We start from the raw sequence: 19,286 nt of genomic DNA on the forward strand, positions 1-19,286 counted from the left end.
ATGGTGCAGGAACCTCAAGGAGCCGAACAACATACTCACAATTCTATCTTTCACCTTCATCTTAATTCACCCTCTTTGTTGGTCCTTGTTCTGTTTATTTCTTAGTTTTTTTAAATCCCACTGTATAAGGAATATACATCATTGGTGCCAAGAGTCATTCAGGTCCCAGAAGACCCATTATGCTAAAACAGTCAGCATCTTACAAGGCAAAATAATTCTGAGTTGAAGAATGCATGTGGAAGCCTAAGCAATGTGAGAAATCCAACATGCAAAAAATCAGTGTATTTGAGCTTGCTATTGTGACTGAGAATGCTATCATTTCCACTTCAAAGTCACTGGTTTCACCAATCAGGAGTTCACTTCTATAGTCCAACATCATAATTGCTCTTTGTGAATTTATATCAAACCTCCCAATGTGAAGTCATGCGCAGATTTTCCTGGAGCAGAATGGTTGAACATTGGAAAACACACCCTTTTACCTAGAAATTGGATTGCACCCATATTTGGAACGCTAAATCAAAATGCACAGAAGTGAAATTGGGACTCCCTTGGTTTATGGAAGCATTAACGTCCTTTACCTGCTGTTTAAGAGATGGTACAAACCCAACCTGCATTGCTCCTTCGTTCGGTTCACTGCATTTTTATGCGTTGACATGGAGGAAGGAGTCAGTGCTATTAAAGTGACTCCTCCTTGACAGCCTCAGGCAAGACTCTCCCGGGACATCCCCTCCTCATCCATCCCCACCTCCAAAGCAGTATCTCCAGCGACTACTATGCCCATATGGTCTGCAGCAGCCATTAGCTTTCAGACTGAGGCATCCGTGAAATGGTAATTCACTGAAGCAAGAAAACTCTACAAGCATAAAAATGACGGGATGATTTTCTACTTTAGTTCCTGCAGGTTTCATTACTTTCACTGTAATGCATTCCACAGTGAACCATGTGTTAATAATGGAGATCATAGATTGTGATCTTTTCATGCAACTTTTACCATTCAGTAAATAAAATGTGCTGCATCTGTTCCTGATATTATAACATACAAAGGATAGCTTGAGGAAATGACATTGGTAGAAGGGAAAACAGAGCCAGAAAGAACCCAGTCCAGTTTCCTCATGGGTGAGACTTCGTCAAGTGTGTATACATAGCAAAACTGCTCAAAATGGTTTGAAATGCGCTATTTGCGCAGGAGAAAAACAGATTCAAATGGATTTTCTTTAATCCAATGTCTGGACTCGTGTACATTATAAAATGACACTGGACAAAAAATAGCAATTAGAAATATTTATTATCAATGTTTAAAAATAATTTATACTACAACAGCCATTGAATTTTACTTTAGATTACCTATTAATGCTTTGTAAGTCCATTTTCCCTCATTTAGCTTTGATATGCATTTATTTGCTGTGTGAAAGTAATTTCTCCCACATTGTTTTTCAGTATTCTTTGGCTCCATCAATACTATGTATAAGTGGTTTTGACCAACTGCTGCAGCATTGATTTCAAAATGCAGAAGTATCTTTATGAGAAATGGATTTAGGTTGCAGTTCTTGTATTTGAGCCACAATTCAAAGCCACAGTTCAAAGATTCAGAATATAATTTTCATTGATGGCATAAATCCATTTTCATAGCTTCTCCTGTCTTTTCTCTTTCAGGATTTCAGTGATACTAGTAACAATCTATTTATTTTGTTACTGTTCAGTTAAACAATGACCACACGCTGAGTAAAGTTACTTTAAGTCAGGTAGCAGGAGTAGGGCAAGTAGATATAAATTCAAATATCAGTAAAATTCCTCTTCAGCCAAAGAGTGAACAAATGGAATGAACTTTCAGTGTCAGCAGCGGCTGCGGGAACACTGGTGTCTTTTCAGCAACAACTGGATGTCAACATGGACCTGTGGAACCTTTCGGAGTTCCCATCTTTAATCTTAGTAAATTATTTGCAAAAGTCAACAGAATTTAATGGACCAGAAGCAGCAAAGGTACAATGCAGGGCCTTTTGTGTGGTGGGTTAAATTCTGGGTCAAGTAAAACTCAGTACAATGACAACACTACCAGAACGCAACAGGATTTTTCTTATTCTCCACGGTAAACAACAATGTTCTTATCAGTCTCATACACCTTTACTTCATAGAGTAGATTCGGTGGTAGGCGTCTCTGTAGATTTTCCCAGATGTAGATAGCTACATTTTCAGTGGTACTAAGCAGAAACACAAGATGGTCAGTTATACAGGTTGCTTTGAACTCATTCTCCCTGGTAGCTGCACTTTAATAGTTCAGTCACATCCATTGGAAAAAGTAGGTAAATATCAATTTAGGGATGGTGCAACATCAAATCAGTTTACACTAAGCTTGTAAATACATTATAATATTCTGCCACTTTACAAGTCAAAATAAAAGCAGCTTTGAACGTATTTCTGGAAAGTTAAAGTTGTCGGACTAAAGAGGTACAAAACAAAAACATTTCCCAAGAAGGAAAAAATCTAGTATACTGATTCACATCAATAGTGGCGCAACAGGCTCACACCATATGCAAGATGAGCTATGAGCATATTCCATGTTCAAGACCCGAGAAGTCAGTAAAGCACAAGGAAGGACTAAAGCCTACGTGGTTTTTTCCAGTGTGACCTGTGACACCATCCTAAACGTTCTAATCCATAACATAATGGTACTGCACGCTATATGACTGAATTTCATCAAAAACTCTGTTGCTAAATACAATTAGGTTCATAGTGCACTAGAAGTCCTCTTCCGGAAATCTGTTCTTGTTTTCTTGTGCACAGGACATACATATTCACCACCACCAGGCATCCACTGTGATGCTAAATGGCATTCAACATACATACTGACGTCACTTGAGGTTTAAGTTGTCCCAGGCATTATTTAAGGGAGCAGACATCACCCATTGCACAGATGATGTTCAGCCCATCAACAATCTTTTGGGTAGACCCATCTTTAAGTGATTTCTTATGCATGCTTGCAGCAGTCTTCACTCCTTACACTCTGCCCTCCTCTGTGAAAATAGCCTCATTGCCTCAGAACCCAGAATTGCCTCTTCACCCAACCCCAAACACTATCTCAGATACCGACCCTTGATCAGCTCATGGACTCATGTGACCAGTCTCCGCCACCCCTAAACTTAACCCGATTTTGGTTTGACCTTTCCTATACCTCGGCTCTACCACCTCTCTGTTCCACTCCCTTCTCATAGCAACCCACGGTTTAAGTGACCTCCTCAACCAGCAGTGTAATATTTATAACCCTGTTTTGTCCAGGATTCCATTGTATCCTTACACTCAAGAGTCATCAAATACCTAAATGCATATCATATGGTGCACAGTAACAATATGTCATGCATTAAAATGTTTAGGCTGATGTCATAGGTCAATTGCCAGGTGGATGAAGTGCTTTTAGATCAGAACTTGAACTATCCAATGTGCCTACATTGGCATGAAATTGCTGGAAATATGGTTTCATGAAATTTGCTGACGTTCTAAGCATTGTGCATGTCACTTCATATTTCATTACGACATAGGAGGCCATTTGGCCCACTGAGTTAATGCCAGCTCTTAGAGTAATTCCATTCCCCGACATCTCCCTGCAACCCATTCCCTCACACGTGCCCATTTATACCCCTCTTTAGATATCCCTGCAAACCGTCTCAGAGAGTCACTTGAAATGGGCTACAGTAGGTTTTGTGACCAACGTTGTTGTGCAGTAGAAACAGTGACTTGGCTGACTGGCTGGATCAATTTTGAACCACTGCCTTGTGTTTAACAATACATTTTTTTCTTTCTAGACTTTAATTGATGGGGAAGTAACAGATAAATAAACATGACAGTAAACACTGAGACAAAAGACAGTGAAGATGTTGGAATCTGGAGCCATACACAAAACGCTGGAGGAACTCAGCGGGCCAGACAGCACCTATGGACAGATGTGAATAGTCGATGTTTCAGGTCGAGACTCTTCATCTGCGCTGATCAACTGTCTCGAACTGAAATGTCATCTGTCCATTTCTCTCTATAGATGCTGCCTGACCTGCTAAGTTCCTCCAGCGTTTTGTGTGTTGCTGCTAACAGTAAACATTGGCTGCTCATTCCTGCTGTATTGAACAATAGAACCATTTTAAACACTTAAAAGGGCCATTTGGCCCATCATGTCTATGTCAAAAGAACTACCTGCCTAATTGCAGCTACCAGCACTACATCTGTAGCCCTGAATATCATGACTCTTAAAGCACATATTCAGGTACTGTTTAAATGTGAGTAGCATTTCCACCTTTACTGCACTTTCAGTCAGTGAATTCCAAATGGAGAAACAAGGAACTGAAGATGCTGGAATCTGGAGCAAAAAAAAGCTGGAGGAAATTAGTGGGTCAGGCAGCATCCGTGGAGGGAAATGGACAGTCAATGTTTTGGGTTGAGATCATTCATCTGGAATTCCAGTTCATGACCTCTAAGTGATAAACAATCTCCTTGCATTCCCTCTGATATTTCTATTGATTGCTCTATACCTCTTGGAATTTAATCACTCCGCCAAAGAAAATACACTTTTCTTATTTGTCTGTCTAGAACCGTCATCATTTTATACACCTCAATTAAGTCTCCCCTCAGTCTCTGCTAGTCCAGAGCAATCAACTCCAGCTTATCCAAACGTTCCCAATAACAACAATGTTCCCATTCTGGCAAAATCCTCAGAAATCTCCTCTGTAGCATCTCCACTGCAATTGCAACTTTCTGGTTATTTGGTGACCAGAATTATATGCAGGTTTCAAGCTGTGGCCTATCAAGTTTTGCACACAGCTAGCATAACCATCTTCTTCTTATGTTCTATGCCTCAGCAAATAAAGAGAATTTTTTAAAAACCACCTTATTTGCCCATACTTTTACCTTTAAAGGATCCATGCACATACATTTTAAAGTCACTCTATTCCTCCACAGTTCAAATGTCCACCCTTTTTATTGTATATTTCATTGCCTTGCTGCTCCTCCCCAGATGAATTACCTCAAACTTCTCTGGATTAAGTTCCATTTGCCATTTCTCTACCCAAACGACCAGACATCCACATCTTCCTGCTGTCAAAAGCTTTCCTCTTCATTGTCAATCACACCAAAAGAGACTGCAGATTTCAATCCAACGGCAAAGTCCCGCAAATGCTGAAAATTAGGAAACAGGAATTGCTGCAAACATTCAGATCAGGCAGCTTCTGTGGGGAGAGAAATAGAGTTAACACTTCAGGTTGATGACGCTCCATCAGAACCTTTGAAAGGTCATCAACCCAAAATATTAACTCTCTCTCTACAGATGCTACCTGACTTGAGCAATTCTAGCAGTTTCTGTTCTCCAACTGCAGATTTCAATTAGACATGCAATACAGGGACAGGAATAACTATATATTCACCAGCTTTAACATCCCTACCTCCATACTGGACCCTCAATTATTCCTCGTCACTTTTCATAAACACACAAGGTTTTTGTGTGTATAGAATTTTCTATGCAAGACACAAGCTATATACCTACCTAACAAGATTCGCAAAGTACGGAACATCTTTGTCCAGGTTCTTATGGTCAAGTTGTTTCATAATTACTTCCTATTAAAGAAAGATCAGAGAAGGATTTGGTATCAATATTGGAATAAATATCGCTTTCCTTCATTTCTTAAAGCAGCATACCAGGCCAATTCATAAACTTAGGTACTATTTACAAACACCCTCCATCACTCTGGCCACTGAGCAACATAAGGCAAAGTGAATCACCCACCCATTCATTCAATAAAAATTCTTCATCAGTGTAATCATCACCTGCAAGTGTTCCTTCAGTTCTGTGATATTAATCACCATACCAGTGACTGGATTGACCTGAAACAAACAATGAATGGAATTGAAGTTAGATCCACCGGTCTTCACTCATGAACAATAGAACAAGATGGAGTCATTATGATGACCCATGAAAGACATCAACCTGAAATGTTAATGTTGGTGAAACTCAAAATAAAAATTTCTGATGCTGGAAATCTGAAATAAAATAAAACAGGAAATGCTGGAAAGACTCAGGTCAGGCAGCAACCGTGGGAAAAGAAACAATGTTTCAAGTTGAAGACTCCTTGGTAGAACTCAAAAATTAAATAACTTTTTCCACCAATTTCCATCATGCTCTCACTTTCACAAAATCCATCTGTGACTCATTCTTTCCTGGATCTCTCAGTTTCCATCTCAGGCAATGAGATAGCAACAAACATCCAGCCTACAGACTCATTCAGTACCTTGGCTACTCTTTGTCCCATACAATGATTCTATTCCCCCAGTTCCATCACATTTGCTCCAATGATGACACTTTCTACACAGATGCCTCTGAGATGTCTTCCTTCTTCCTGAACCATTGCTTCTCCTTGGTTAACTATAGTAGTTAACCAAGCCCTTGCCTGCATCTTATCTATTTCCCACTCTCTGCTCTCAACCAATCTCCTCCTGGACAGAAGTCCCTGATCCTCACCTGCCACCCCACCAGCCTCCATATTCAATGGGTTATCTTTCACAGTTTTTGCTACTGGAAAATGGTCTACAGCCTGAAACACTAATTTTGATTCTCCCTCCACAGATGCTGCCTGATCTGTTGACTATTTACAGCATCTGCAGAATTTTAGATTTTCATTTTACCATATTTGCCTTCAACTAGATCTTTGCAATTAGACAAACATTTGTTCATACATTACTGATTATCAATATAAGGACTTTACAAAAGATGAAAATTCCAGTTAACATCAATTCGTTCTACAAATTGGAAAATAATTGTTCTAAAACTTATTTGTTGTACTGCAAAGAAACAATAGCCTAGTTGGCCTCAGGTTGCCAGTACTGGAAGAGAAAACATAATAGTGTCTGGTGTAATAAAACATTAATGACTACCCACCAACTAGAACTAGCCAAGATGAGCTCTTGGCACAATCTGCAGTTTGGATTAGGCACAGGCTTCAAGCTGTGACCAAGCCTCACTGACTGCAAGGGTTGTCTCTCTCCTGAGTACTTCGGCTGCTCACTCACCTGCAATTTACTGCTACAGCATCTCTCCTTTTCCTACCTCATGCCCCAGTCCAGGGGAGGGGGAAGATCACCTCCACCAATGGTACAAATTTACCGCTGCATCAACACCCTCAAATTCATTTACCTGGCTGGTTCAATCCACAACCTGAATGTACACCTTTTACACGTTTGTACTGACAAACAGACTTGTATCTCAGATTGCTTGCAGAGATCTCTAGGGGGTTTCATTTAATTCCAGAGGCTCCTGGACAATCCAGGAAGATTGGTTAGCCACTTCTACAGATGTTGAGACTTTCCGTAGATGTCTCTAATACGTCTTCCTTCTTCCTGAGCCATTTCTTCCACTCCACCATAGTTAACCGCGCCCTACACTGCACATAATCTTAATGCCACATGTCTGCCCAGCACCCCTCTCCTCCTGACAGAGCAAGGATAAAGTTCCCCTGACCCTCACCTCCCACCCACCAGCCTCTGCATTCAACAGATTATCTTCTGAAATTTCCACTGCCTGACGAAAGCCTTCTATCTGAAACATTAACTCTGATTCGAAGCCACAAATTAAAATAATTCAGTTGAAACATTTACAGCTTTGGAGTAGCTAATAAATGGATCCTTTGTTGTCCCACTTGATATCCAACAGATCAAAGGCTTTCAGACGACTGAGTTAATTTCTGGAATATTTTTGTGCTAAAGAATAATTAACAGCCGGGCAGTCTTTACTCTTGTTGATTTTCTCAAAAGCCAAGCCAATCTCTTTAGTGCAGGTTACTGAACCCTTAACAGGTTGTGTGATTCAGGAGATTGAAAGGGTGCATCTACGGTTATAAAAACAGTGCCAAGACCCAATGCTATGTAGGGCATGCACAGCCCAGGGTTATAAGGAGAGACTCAATGGGTTGTTAGGCTGTGTCTTTTCTCCCATGGAGTGGGGGAGACTGAGGGGTGATCTTATTGAGGTTTATAAAAACATGAGGGGCATAGATAAGGTGAAAGGTCACAGTCCTTTTCCCAGGGTAGGGGGGTCTAAAATTAGAAGGCATAGGTTTAAGGTGAGAGGGGAAAGATTTCCAAGAGACCTGAGGGGCAAGTTTTTCCACACAGAGGGTGCTGGGTATGTGGAACGAGCTGCCCGAGGAAGTGGTAGAGCTGGGTACAATTACAATATTTTAAAGGCATTTAGACAGGTACATGGATAGGAAAGGTTTAGAGGGATATAGGTCAAATGTGGGTTAATGGGACTAGCTCAGGTAGGCAACTTGGTCGGCATGGATGAGTTGGGCTGAAGGGCCTGTTTCTGTGTTGTATAACTCTATAACCCTAAATAGTTCTTGCATCATTTGACAGTTGCCAGCAACTTCACAACTCACCTCACCGCAAACGGTAACTTCCACTGTAAAACACAAACATACTGGGTTAGAACCATCAGACTAGAAATTGTCCTGCTAAAATGAAAGCTGAAAACACTTGTGTTCTTCAGAAGGATAAAGTCTATTTTTTACAGTATGTTTTCAGGTTTTTTTAAAATATAAAATCTCAACTTATGAACAAGTACAACTCTTTTATTAAAATGGGGAGAATTATAATTGAGATGCAATAAATGCACCAGAAGAATGAGGTAGAACTAAATTCTGCACAGTCCTCTGCCAGATGCCACAGCTGTGCTGATGTAATTCTGAAAAGCAGCAGTGGATCTCAGTGGAGCCAGTAGAGAGCATGGAAGGAAAAAAAGTTACACATGGCTTTCAGCACTCCCTGACACTAGATTTTAGCCAATCTGCTCACCCCAGACTTTGCCCTACTCATTTTGTGCTCCCCGCCCTACCACCACACCTTCACATACTTCCTGCTTCTCAAAAGCCATTAAGCAACACAAGGAAACAATCAGCCAATTATACTCCTCCAGCAGTGAAGATTGTCAGCTAGGGAGGAATCTCCAAAACGTTGGGCTGATAAATTATTGTTCAAGAGCACAGGATGTATGCAGTAATACTAAGCAGATTTGGTGACTTAGATAACATGCTAAGCTGGGTATGGTATGGTATGAATGGGTATGGTATGGTATGGTACGAATCAATCGTCTGACTAATTGGGATTTGGGATGGGAATACTGGGAGAATCAGCATAGACTCAATAGACTGAATGGACATGGTAGTGTAGCGGTTAGCTTAATGCTATTACAGCGCCAGCGACCCGGGTTCAATTCCGGCCACTGTCTGTAAGGAGCTTGTGCGTTCTCCCCGAGTCTGCGTGGGTTTCCTCTGGGTGCTCCAGTTTCCTCCCACGTACGGGCTAGGAAGTTGTGGGCATGCTATGTTGGCGCCGGAAGCGTGGCGACACTTGCGGGCTGCCCCCAGAACACTCTACACAGAAGATGGATTTCACTGTGTGTTTCTATGTACATGTGACTAATAAAGAAATCTAATCTAATCAATGTCATGAGAAAAATGGGGGAGACAGGATTATCGTGTATATTCTGGTGAATAGTTTAAAAAGTATGAAATTAACTTTCTGTGCAGAGTCAGGGCAAAGGGACACAAGTTTTATGTCCCTGTAGGGCACATAGACTCTAAATATGGCAGTCTCAAGGGCAACATGGCAAGACCTACCCAACTGAAGCTGCTTGATAGTAGTCTTTAACAGGTGCAGGCAGGAGCTAATGTGCGTCTTCTCTGGAGAAACTGTTCACCATTGCACTGACTCTGACCAAATATCCCTGACGCCATCAATGTTCTCCCACTGCATAGCAGGCTGAATGGGTACAATGGAACACTTTCCTAGAAATCCTAACACATCAAGATGGGTGTGCTAGATGGCCAATGAGGGCTTGGGCTCGAATTAAAGAGTGCTGCATGGTTTCATTGTTAGAAGTGTACTTGCCTGGTACAGAGGTAAATCTGAAGAGTTGGTTGGAGGTAACAAGGGGCTTGGTGTCTGTAGTCCGATGATCAAGGCCTGAGATTGGATAGGTGAGGAAGGTTAAAGGTAGGGTGCGGCAGTCCGTAAGTAGTATGAACACCTGAGTTTGGGGCTGTCATTAGTAATGGAGATTGGAGCTTCCACTCAGGACTCGGGAAAGTGTTTGAAGCATCTGGATCAAAGGATTTGGACTCTTTAAGGATTGGGTGTGGGCAGAGGGACAATGGAGATGAGCAAGTGGTCTTCTTGCTGAGGGGACTGGGTGACAAGTCAAAGCAAGATCAGGAGTTTGGGATTTGATTGACAGGATTTCCATCCGTCACTTGGTTTTAAAACCTCAGGACATCGTGACTAATTTCCCCTGCAATCTCCATTGTAAAGGGAATGCTATTAACCCATGCTTCACTGTCAGGGAAATCATGGCAGTGGCACAAAAGTGAACTTCAGCCACAAGAGCAACAAACAATCTGCTGGAGGAGCGGTGGATGAGCAGCATTTGTGTGTGTGGGAGGGGGCGGGGTGGGGGAGGAACTGCCGACGTTTCAGGTCAAAACCCTGCGTCAGGACTCGGCAGAGAGTTTCGACTTGAAAAGTTGGCAATTCCTTTCCTCCCACAGATGCTGCTCACCTGCTGAGCTCCTCCGGCAGATTGTTTGTTGTTCCAGATTCCAGCATCTGTAGTCTCCTGTGTCTCTGACCACAAGAACCTGATCGAATCTCTGAAGTGATGCAAAAGGACCTGGAAATGGTCACCAATTCAGCTTCTTCTAACACCGAGTCATCACAAGCTGGCCATTAACGTATCAATGGTGAAACACAAAAATCAGAACCCAAATTAGCTTTGTAATTGACTCCACAGCCAAGTCCATCCACCACTCTGTGCTGCAGTAACTACTGAACCTCACATATTATCCGTCTTTTGAGCCATAGATTGGAAGCAGCCCAGCTCTTTAGAGAACAATAATCAACCTCATTTAAAGGAATTCACCAGGTAAGGCTCCCATGCCGTCCCTGGATTCAGCCAATTGCTTGGCATACGCTTCTTGAACCACATGCTTATGCCAACAAGCCATCCATCAGGTACTGACCTTTGTAGTTATGACCATGGCCATTTGGGTTGTTGCACTTTCCAAAAATTCTCTTGTTATCTTCAGCACTCAAGAAATTACTGGAAAATGAGTTGTAAGTGGTAATCACTTTTTCAAAATATACATTTGACAGGTTACAGTTTTTGGACACTGGTTTTCAGTAAGAGTTTGTACAATTCTCAGGTGAATCAGTCAAATATACCCAAATTTCCCTGCATCTGCTGTTCCTGCTTCTGATATGGGATACTGACAATCATTCAGATTGATATGAGTATCAAGCAGAGGAGAGCAGGGGTAGAATATAAATCATTTTATAAAACAATTATCAATGATTCAGAATCACATTCCCCTGCATTAATATACATTATTACATCTCAAAAGCACTTCATTGGCTTTGAAGCACTTTGGAACATCCTGAAGTGGTGAAAGAAGATTGCAAATGAAACCTCTCTCTTATAGATGTGATGTCTTGCTAGTGTTGAGCAGTGTGACGACTGTGAACTAATGCAAAATGGAAACCAAGCAACCTGAATTGAGCAATAATGAACTTGCATCTATAGACTCTGAATGTTTCTACTTTGGTGTCTCGATAGAAGAACGGTTAGAGTTTTGTCTCGCAGTCCATTCATTTATAAATGAACAAACTAGCCAGGATTAATATGAGTATATATAGTTCACCACCTTCTTCCTGATGATTGGGTTCAAATATTCAAATAGTTAATGAAAGCAGAAAATGCTAGAAACACTCAGAAGATTAGTCAGCCTCTGTGGAAAGAGAAACAGAGATAATTTTCAGGTGAAGAACTGGGTACAAGAGAAAACACGGTAGGTTAAAGTTGCATAGAGATGGGGGGGGGGGGGAAGGGTATGGATAGGACAAAGGGAATGTCTCCATATGGGGTGAGGCCAGGGTTGCTGTGGGGATAAACTGAAGATGAAATTATCTGTTTGACAGGTTATTGAAGGAATTTGGAGAGGGAGAACTCAAGCAATATGAAAACTGCACAATACAGAGCTGTAGGAAATGCCCAGCAGATCAGGAGCGAGCAAAACTGAGTCAATATTACGGATTGATATTCAGGTAAGCACCCCATCTCTTTTAAAGACTGACATCTGTAGTGGGCCACACCACACTGATCCTGGTCTGCTTCTCTCAGTCCCCATCAGTGCTAGTCCCACAAGCAAACTAAATGTGTGTGGCCTGTGGCACTAGCAAACTGCTAGCATAGTTGCCATGGTCTCATGTGGCAGGAACTAAAGTTCTGCCCATTGATCATTGTGATGCTGTCCTGACAGCTCAGAGACATTTGGAAACAATATAAAAAAATAATACATTTATTTTAATGCACATTAATTAACTAAACATAAATTGAAATAAAACTTCCATAAACCTCCCTTCACATGAAAGTCACCAATTTTATTCAAGTCAACGGGGCCATTAGATGTGCTAGCCGTGGTTAGTGTAAAGTCAAGGAGCCAGATGCAAGGTGTATCCTTGCCACAGCAACTTGGAGAACGGTGCAGGACTCGGTGGTGAGTTCAGGAGCAGAGTACGAGGGCACAAGCTGCAACTTACCCCTAGTGCAGGTGGGTGGCAAGAGAATTGGGAGAAGGCAATTGATGAGCATGTAAGAGAGAACAGGTTACAGGACAGAAGTGAGGTAATAAGATTGCTCTGGGAGCCAGCACTCGATGGGTCAAATATCCTCCTTCTATTTGGCAGGAAGAACTGAATTTTTTTTTGTTACACCCCCGGTGGGACACTGTGGGGGAATATCTGATCTCCAGCAGGTTCCTGATTTCCATGCAATAGTATGGCAGGCCCAAAATTCTGGAATGCACTACAGTCAACCAGCAAGTCTCGACAAACCCATCGCCTATCCCTCGGCCAGCTAACACAGTATTTTTCTTTCAGATCACTTCCAACTACAAAAACTGACCTCCTGCATTCTGTCAGCTCCCAGCCTTGGGCCTTATGCTGTGTGCCACAGCATCTTGTTCAGCAGCTTTTGGCGCTTCTTAAATCTAGCATTAGGAAGTGGCCATTCCCAAGGAGCATCCCCTCACCTTGTATCACTACCATCGGGACACAAGCACCGTACTGGTGAGGATGCTTATCTGGCCCGAAATGAGGAACGATTGGCCCAGAACTGGGCCTGTTGTCTCTGATATCAGAAGTTGGCATTCATTCAGTTCAATATGGACATCAGGGAGAGGTAGCAGTGAGAGGTGTGGAATATAAAACACTTTACTAAATCCATGCCACCTGCAGACCACAGCCCCATTAGAAACCACACGGCCAGAACTGGCAACCAGCTAACTCCTGGGAGAGTTGGGGTGGGTGGGGTGGTGGGGGTAAGGTGGCACAGTAGAAAATACTGCCTCACAGACCCATGTTCAATTCAGACCTCTCCTAGGTGTTTGCATGTTCTTCCTGTGACCACATGAATTTCTCCAGGTGCTCTGGTTTCCTCCCACATCCCAAAGATGTGCTGGTAATTACTCACTGTAAGTTACCCCTAATGTAGGTGGGTGACAGAAGTATTGGGGGGGGGGGGGAAATTGAAGGGCATGCAAGAGAGAACAGGTTAGAGGACATAAGTGAGGGATTGAGATTCCTCTGAGAGCCAGCACAGACTTAAATAGTCTCAAATAGCCTCCTTCTATTTGGTAGGAAGAAATGATATTGCCCCATTACAGAAAGGATGTGGAGACATTGGAGGGGGTGCAGAAGAGGTTCACCAGGATGCTGTCTGGATTAGAGGGCATGTGCTATAAGGAGAGGTTGGACAAACTTGGGTTGTTTTCTCTAGAGTGACAGAGGCTGAGGGGAGACCTGATAGAGGTTTATAAGATTATGAAGAGGCAATAGATAGAGTAGACAGCTGGTATCTTTTTCCCAGGGTTGAAATGTTTAATACTAGAGGGCATGCAGTTAAGGTGAGAGGGGTTAAGTTCAAAGGAGATGTGCTGGGCAAGTTTTTTTTACACACAGAGAGTGGGTGGCCTGGAATGAGCTGCCAGTGGTGGTGGTGGGAGGCAGATAAGATAGGGGCGTTCGGGAGGGTCTGAGATCGGCAAATGAATGTGCAGGAAATGGAGGGATATGGACATCGTGTAGGCAAAAAGGATTAGTTTAGTTGGGCTTTTGATTACTAATTTAATTAGTTCAGCACAACATCGTGGGCCGAAGGGCCTGTTCCTGTACTGTACTGTTCTATGTCCTATGATATTTACTTCTTGTTACTCCCCTGGTGTAAGTCTATTGGGGAAATCTGATACCATCCTTCACTAAGGCCCCACATGATGATAGGGAATTCAGGATGATGGGAATTCACATGAGGATGATTCAGGAACAAAGACAAGGATGATGCAGAACAAGCCCTGCTCACAAACAGCAGTAAAGCTAAATACACGTTGTGGTTGAGCCAGAATTGCCACATGCTCTGTTTCTGATGCTCCAAATAAAGACTGCAAATAATTAAAAAAAAGACTTAAAATCATAAGAACTCTCTAAATAGAGTCAATATTTTAAAAAAATGTGTAAATACCAACATTGGCCTTAGTTGTTCAGAGCTATTCCTCTCCATTGACATCAAAAGGGAAGCAATCACAGAACTGGGTGCTGTCATGGGCTGACCAAGTGGACTCCTCACTGAAAGTGGGGAGAGACTGTCATTAGTTCTCACTCTGAGGGGTTCTTTGGCGAAGCACATCCGGCATAGAGTCATACAGCACAGAAACAGGCCCTTTGGCCCAACTGGCCCATGCCGACCAAGATTCCCATCCAAGCGAGTCCCAGTTGCCCACATGGCAGGCATGGTAGTGTAGTGGTTAGTGTAACACTTTACAGAGCCATCAACCCAGGTTCAAATCTGGGCACTGTCTGTAAGGAGTTTGTACGTCCTCCCCGTGTCTGCGTCGGTTTCCTCCGGGTGCTCCGGTTTCCTCCCACATTCCAAAGACATACAGGTTAGGAAGTTGTGGGCATGCTATGTTGGCGCCGGAAGCGTGGCGATACTTACGGGCTTCCCCCCAGAACACTACGCAAAAAGATGTATTTCACTGTGTGTTTCGATGTACATGTGACTAATAAAGAAATCTTATCTTACATCCCTCTAAACCTTTCCTATCCATGTACCTGTCCAAATACCTTTTAAATAATTTTAATGTACCTGCCTCAACCACTTCCTCTGGCAGCTCATTCCATATACTCACCACCCTCTGGGTGAAAAAGTTGCTCCTCACATTCCTACAAAATCTCTCCCCTCTCATCTTATACCTGTGCCCTCTAGTTCTTGATTCCCCAACCCTGGGAAAAAGACTGTGCGCATTGACCCTATCTATGCCCCTCATGATTTCATACACTTCTATAGGATCACAATATGTGAAGAACAAGGAGAATCCTTGACCAGAGCTGGGTTCTCTGGTCTCTGGAGACGTAAGACAGCACTACCTGCTGCACCAGTATGCTGGCCTCCTTTTTCCTCAGGGTTAGCTGCTTGCCAATTCTGGTTGTTTGGTTCCCAACACTGCTGCCATGACCTTCAAGTGGCAGGAATTTTATAGGACACTTTATATTCCATCCCTGCCTATGTCACCTTTCCCTGAAACCCATATAGAACCGAATAAATGCCAGCATCCAATATTAGAGGCAGAACCAGGACCAAAATCCTGAAGCTGCTGTCTGTTACGTGAGGAATTGTTACCATTTCGACAAACAGTTTGAAAACTCCCAGGTCCGCCTGGCCTGACATGCATTAACATACAGTTTCTGTTGCCTTTGAAAGCCAGTGTAAATTCACATTTAAGATGAGCTTTTAAATTGGACCTTTTTTGCATCTGATTTGTTAATGGACAAATCACCTATAAAAGATGTTGAATGCATGTTTAATTCAATAGCCAACATATCTCATTAAGGTCCCACCATCAAGAAATTGGACTGAGCAATCTTACGTGGGAGTCATCTCAGCTGAGCTGATGTTCCACAGTTTGCACATTTACACAGTGCATTATAAATCTGCCATTGTCGTTTTTTTTATAGTTTGTCTTAGACTGCTCTAATCCAGAACTGTACTACATTCTACTCTAGTGTTAGCATCCTTACCTATAATTTGGAGCACATAACACACAGTTGTTATGTGCAAATTATGGATAAAATGCAACTTGCATGCCTTTCCACAGTTACGCACATTTCAGCAGAAGTTCCCACCAATATGAAATTGAAGCTGTCACTTTCAGTCGCAAATCTGGGAGAAACACCTCAACAAGATTGCTTTAAGTTAACTCTCTTTAATTTAGAGAGTTTTTGTGGAGGTGCTGATTTGATATATTCACTGAACAATCCTGTTGGCACACCATAAATAAGTGACAGCAAATTTGCAGACTCTGCTCCATGCTGCCAATTTAGCTTGAACCTTCTCCAGAATCAGTCAACCCCTCCCAAATGGGAAATTCCCGTGAGGTGGTTGGCGTTAATCAGATGCGCACCGCGTCCAAGAGATGAATTCACACATATATGATTTTGATAAAGGAAGTGTTGCTTGAATTCTCCTGGGTCAATGAGTGACTGGTCAGCCAGTTTACCCAGGTCAGGGTTTCACTTACCCCTACTGGAAAAGTTGACTGGCAGTGAATCAACTTAAAGACAGTGAAACAAAAACACGCTTAAAAAATATTGAAGGGCAGACGATAATAAACTCTGCAAAGAAAAACACATTCTTCCCTGTTCGTGCAGTTATATAATGTGTATTTAAAATTGATTTCTTCTGTTCTAAGACTTTCTTTTGTCCAGTCCATTGAACTCTCAATGGCTGGTTATTAGGAGCAAACCCTCATTAATGTTCAGAGTCAATGAAACTCCAAAATAAAACTGCAGAGGTTGGAAATCTAAAATAAAAAAAACTGAAAACTAAGGCAGATGAGGAGAAAGGTAAAGCATCTTCGCCTGAAACATTAACTGTTTTGAGATACAAGAGACTGCAGACACTGGAATCTGGAGCAACAAAAAATCTGCTGGAGGAACTCAGGCAGGTCGAGCAGCATCTGTGGGAGGAAAGGAATTGTCGACGTTTTGGGTTGAAACCCTGCATCAGGACCGAGAGTGGAGATGGCCAGTAATAAAGAGAAGGGGAGTGGTGATACAGGACTGCAAGGTGATTGGTGGACTAAGGAGGGGTGCAAGGTGACGGGCAGGTAGTGCCGGGGAAGGGAGGGGAGGGAAACAGATGGAACAAGGTGGGGAGAGGGGAGTGTGAAGTTAGGAAACACCTGCTGGAGGCAGCATTGCTGAATGTTCATGCCATTGGGTTGTAGACTACCCAGGCGGAATACAAGGTGTTCTTCCCCTAGTTTGCGTCGGGCTTCATCCTGGCACTTGAGAGGGCCAAGGATGGACAGGTTGGTGTGGGAAAGGGAATTGAAATGGGGTCTGCAGCTGGGAGCTCAGAATGGCCATTGCAGACTGAGCCTAGGTGTTCTGCGAAACGCTTTTGTTTTTGCTGCCTGACCTACTGAGAGTTGCCAGCATTTCCGACTTATATTAACTTCCTGAGCATTTGTTTATTCTGCAGCTTGCAGCTGCCGACTCATACAGTCGCTGCCGGTCTCCACACCTTACAACAGTGAAATGAAGGCAGTGGTTCCTCCAATGACAGGAAACAACACAACGTCCCCTTTACCAGGGAGACTTCCTCTCGGTTCTGGGATTTGTAGTCCTGTTTCATTCCTTCCGGTTTGCTCTGAGATAAGAACAAACCCTGCAGTCGTTGTGATGTCGGTCACACTTGAAACTCTCAGAATTCCTGCACGGCTGTCCTGCCTACCATGTATCGGGCAGGATCTATCCCGTCAAGGAACCATTCTGCAGCCTGATTGGACCGAAGGATAAACACGGCATGGGGTTTGTTAAAGAGGTTTTAAATATCACGTTGGACAACCACACGAATGAGTCATACTTGTCTTTCTACTGATGATCACTGCCCGCCCTCCAATATTACAGACGCATTGCTTTGCCTTGAAACATACATGTCTGAAATTGCAGCAGTCAGCACGTTCAGCCGACGTGTTGGTTCAATTACCTGTGGAGGTGATGAGCTGCACAGAAAGACTCCACTCTTGTGACCCGCACCACCCTGCGAGCTCTTGCTCCGTTTTCCAGCTCTCCAGCCTCCATTTCTACTGCTATAATCTCCTATCGGATTGGAGCTGGCTGCAGCCTTGCACACGTCAATCACGCTCAATAATACAAGGCTACGTTGCAATGATATTCTGGGCAAAGCTGCATGTCCTTCCGGTAACGTTAACCTATTAAATTCCTAACCGTTTACAGGTCGACTCGATCTGTCACCAAGAATTGTTTTACTTTTTTTGCCAAGAAGTTATGAAAATAAGCCTCCGTGTCTTCGAGGGCAGGGAAAAGGTGGACACAGGATCATAGATAGAGGGGGGAAAAAAACGAACTGCAGACATAGAAAACCTGGAATAAAAACGGAAAACTATGATTTTTTAAAGGTACAACTCAATATCATATCACAAGATCATACAAGATCACAAGAAGGCCATTCGGTCCATTGAGCCTGCTCCTATCAAAATATAGAGTCATAGATACAGCAAGGAAACGGGCTATTTGTCCCACAGGTTTGCACCATCCATCAATCACCCATTTACACTAATCCCACTGTTTCTTTTCTCAACATTGTCATCAACCGCCCCCCCCCCCCCCCCAGGTTCCACTACCCACCTACACACCAGTGGCAATTTAAGGTGGCCAACTAACTTACCAACCTGCATGTTTTTGGGATGTGGAGAAACCCACACAGCCACAGGGAGAACATGCAGACTCCACATAACCAGCACCCAAGGTCAGGATTGAAGCCAGGTCTCTGGTGCTACAAGGCAGTGGTTCCACAAGCCGCACCACTCTGCCACTTAAAATGAGATCGTCTAACCAGCCAAAGGCGCTCCATCCAAGTCTGACACATTCCCTGTTGGTTTGATCACCTTTATATTTGTTACTGGATTTTCTTCTCGAGTCTGAAGGGGGTTAGTTGGATAGCGCCAGGAAATGGACACTGCCATTCCAATGTAGAATCAAACAGTGCAAGTTTGACCCGGTGCCGAGTCCATCGCGCAAAACAGTGTCCCCTCCGATGACTCTACATTTCCCACTGCCTCAGGAAAGCAGCTAACATAATCAAGGACCCCTCCCACCCCAGTCATTTTCTCTTCTCCCCCTTCCTG

At 43.0% G+C, this 19,286-nt stretch overlaps 1 protein-coding gene across 1 annotated transcript; it reads right to left on the reverse strand.

Annotated features, from left to right (window-relative positions):
• Positions 1-1,266: 1,266 nt before the first annotated feature.
• Positions 1,267-18,300, reverse strand: pts (6-pyruvoyltetrahydropterin synthase). The gene is made up of 6 exons (XM_052033083.1): positions 18,125-18,300; positions 11,046-11,125; positions 8,409-8,431; positions 5,803-5,859; positions 5,522-5,592; positions 1,267-2,198 (listed from the first exon to the last, which is right to left on the reverse strand). The coding sequence occupies exons 1-6, from the start codon at positions 18,217-18,219 to the stop codon at positions 2,075-2,077; spliced, it is 450 nt and encodes a 149-aa protein (XP_051889043.1). The 5' UTR covers positions 18,220-18,300; the 3' UTR covers positions 1,267-2,074.
• Positions 18,301-19,286: the final 986 nt, after the last annotated feature.

Source organism: Pristis pectinata, chromosome 18 (genome assembly GCF_009764475.1).
Source record: "Pristis pectinata isolate sPriPec2 chromosome 18, sPriPec2.1.pri, whole genome shotgun sequence".
NCBI classification, from domain to species: domain Eukaryota; kingdom Metazoa; phylum Chordata; class Chondrichthyes; order Rhinopristiformes; family Pristidae; genus Pristis; species Pristis pectinata.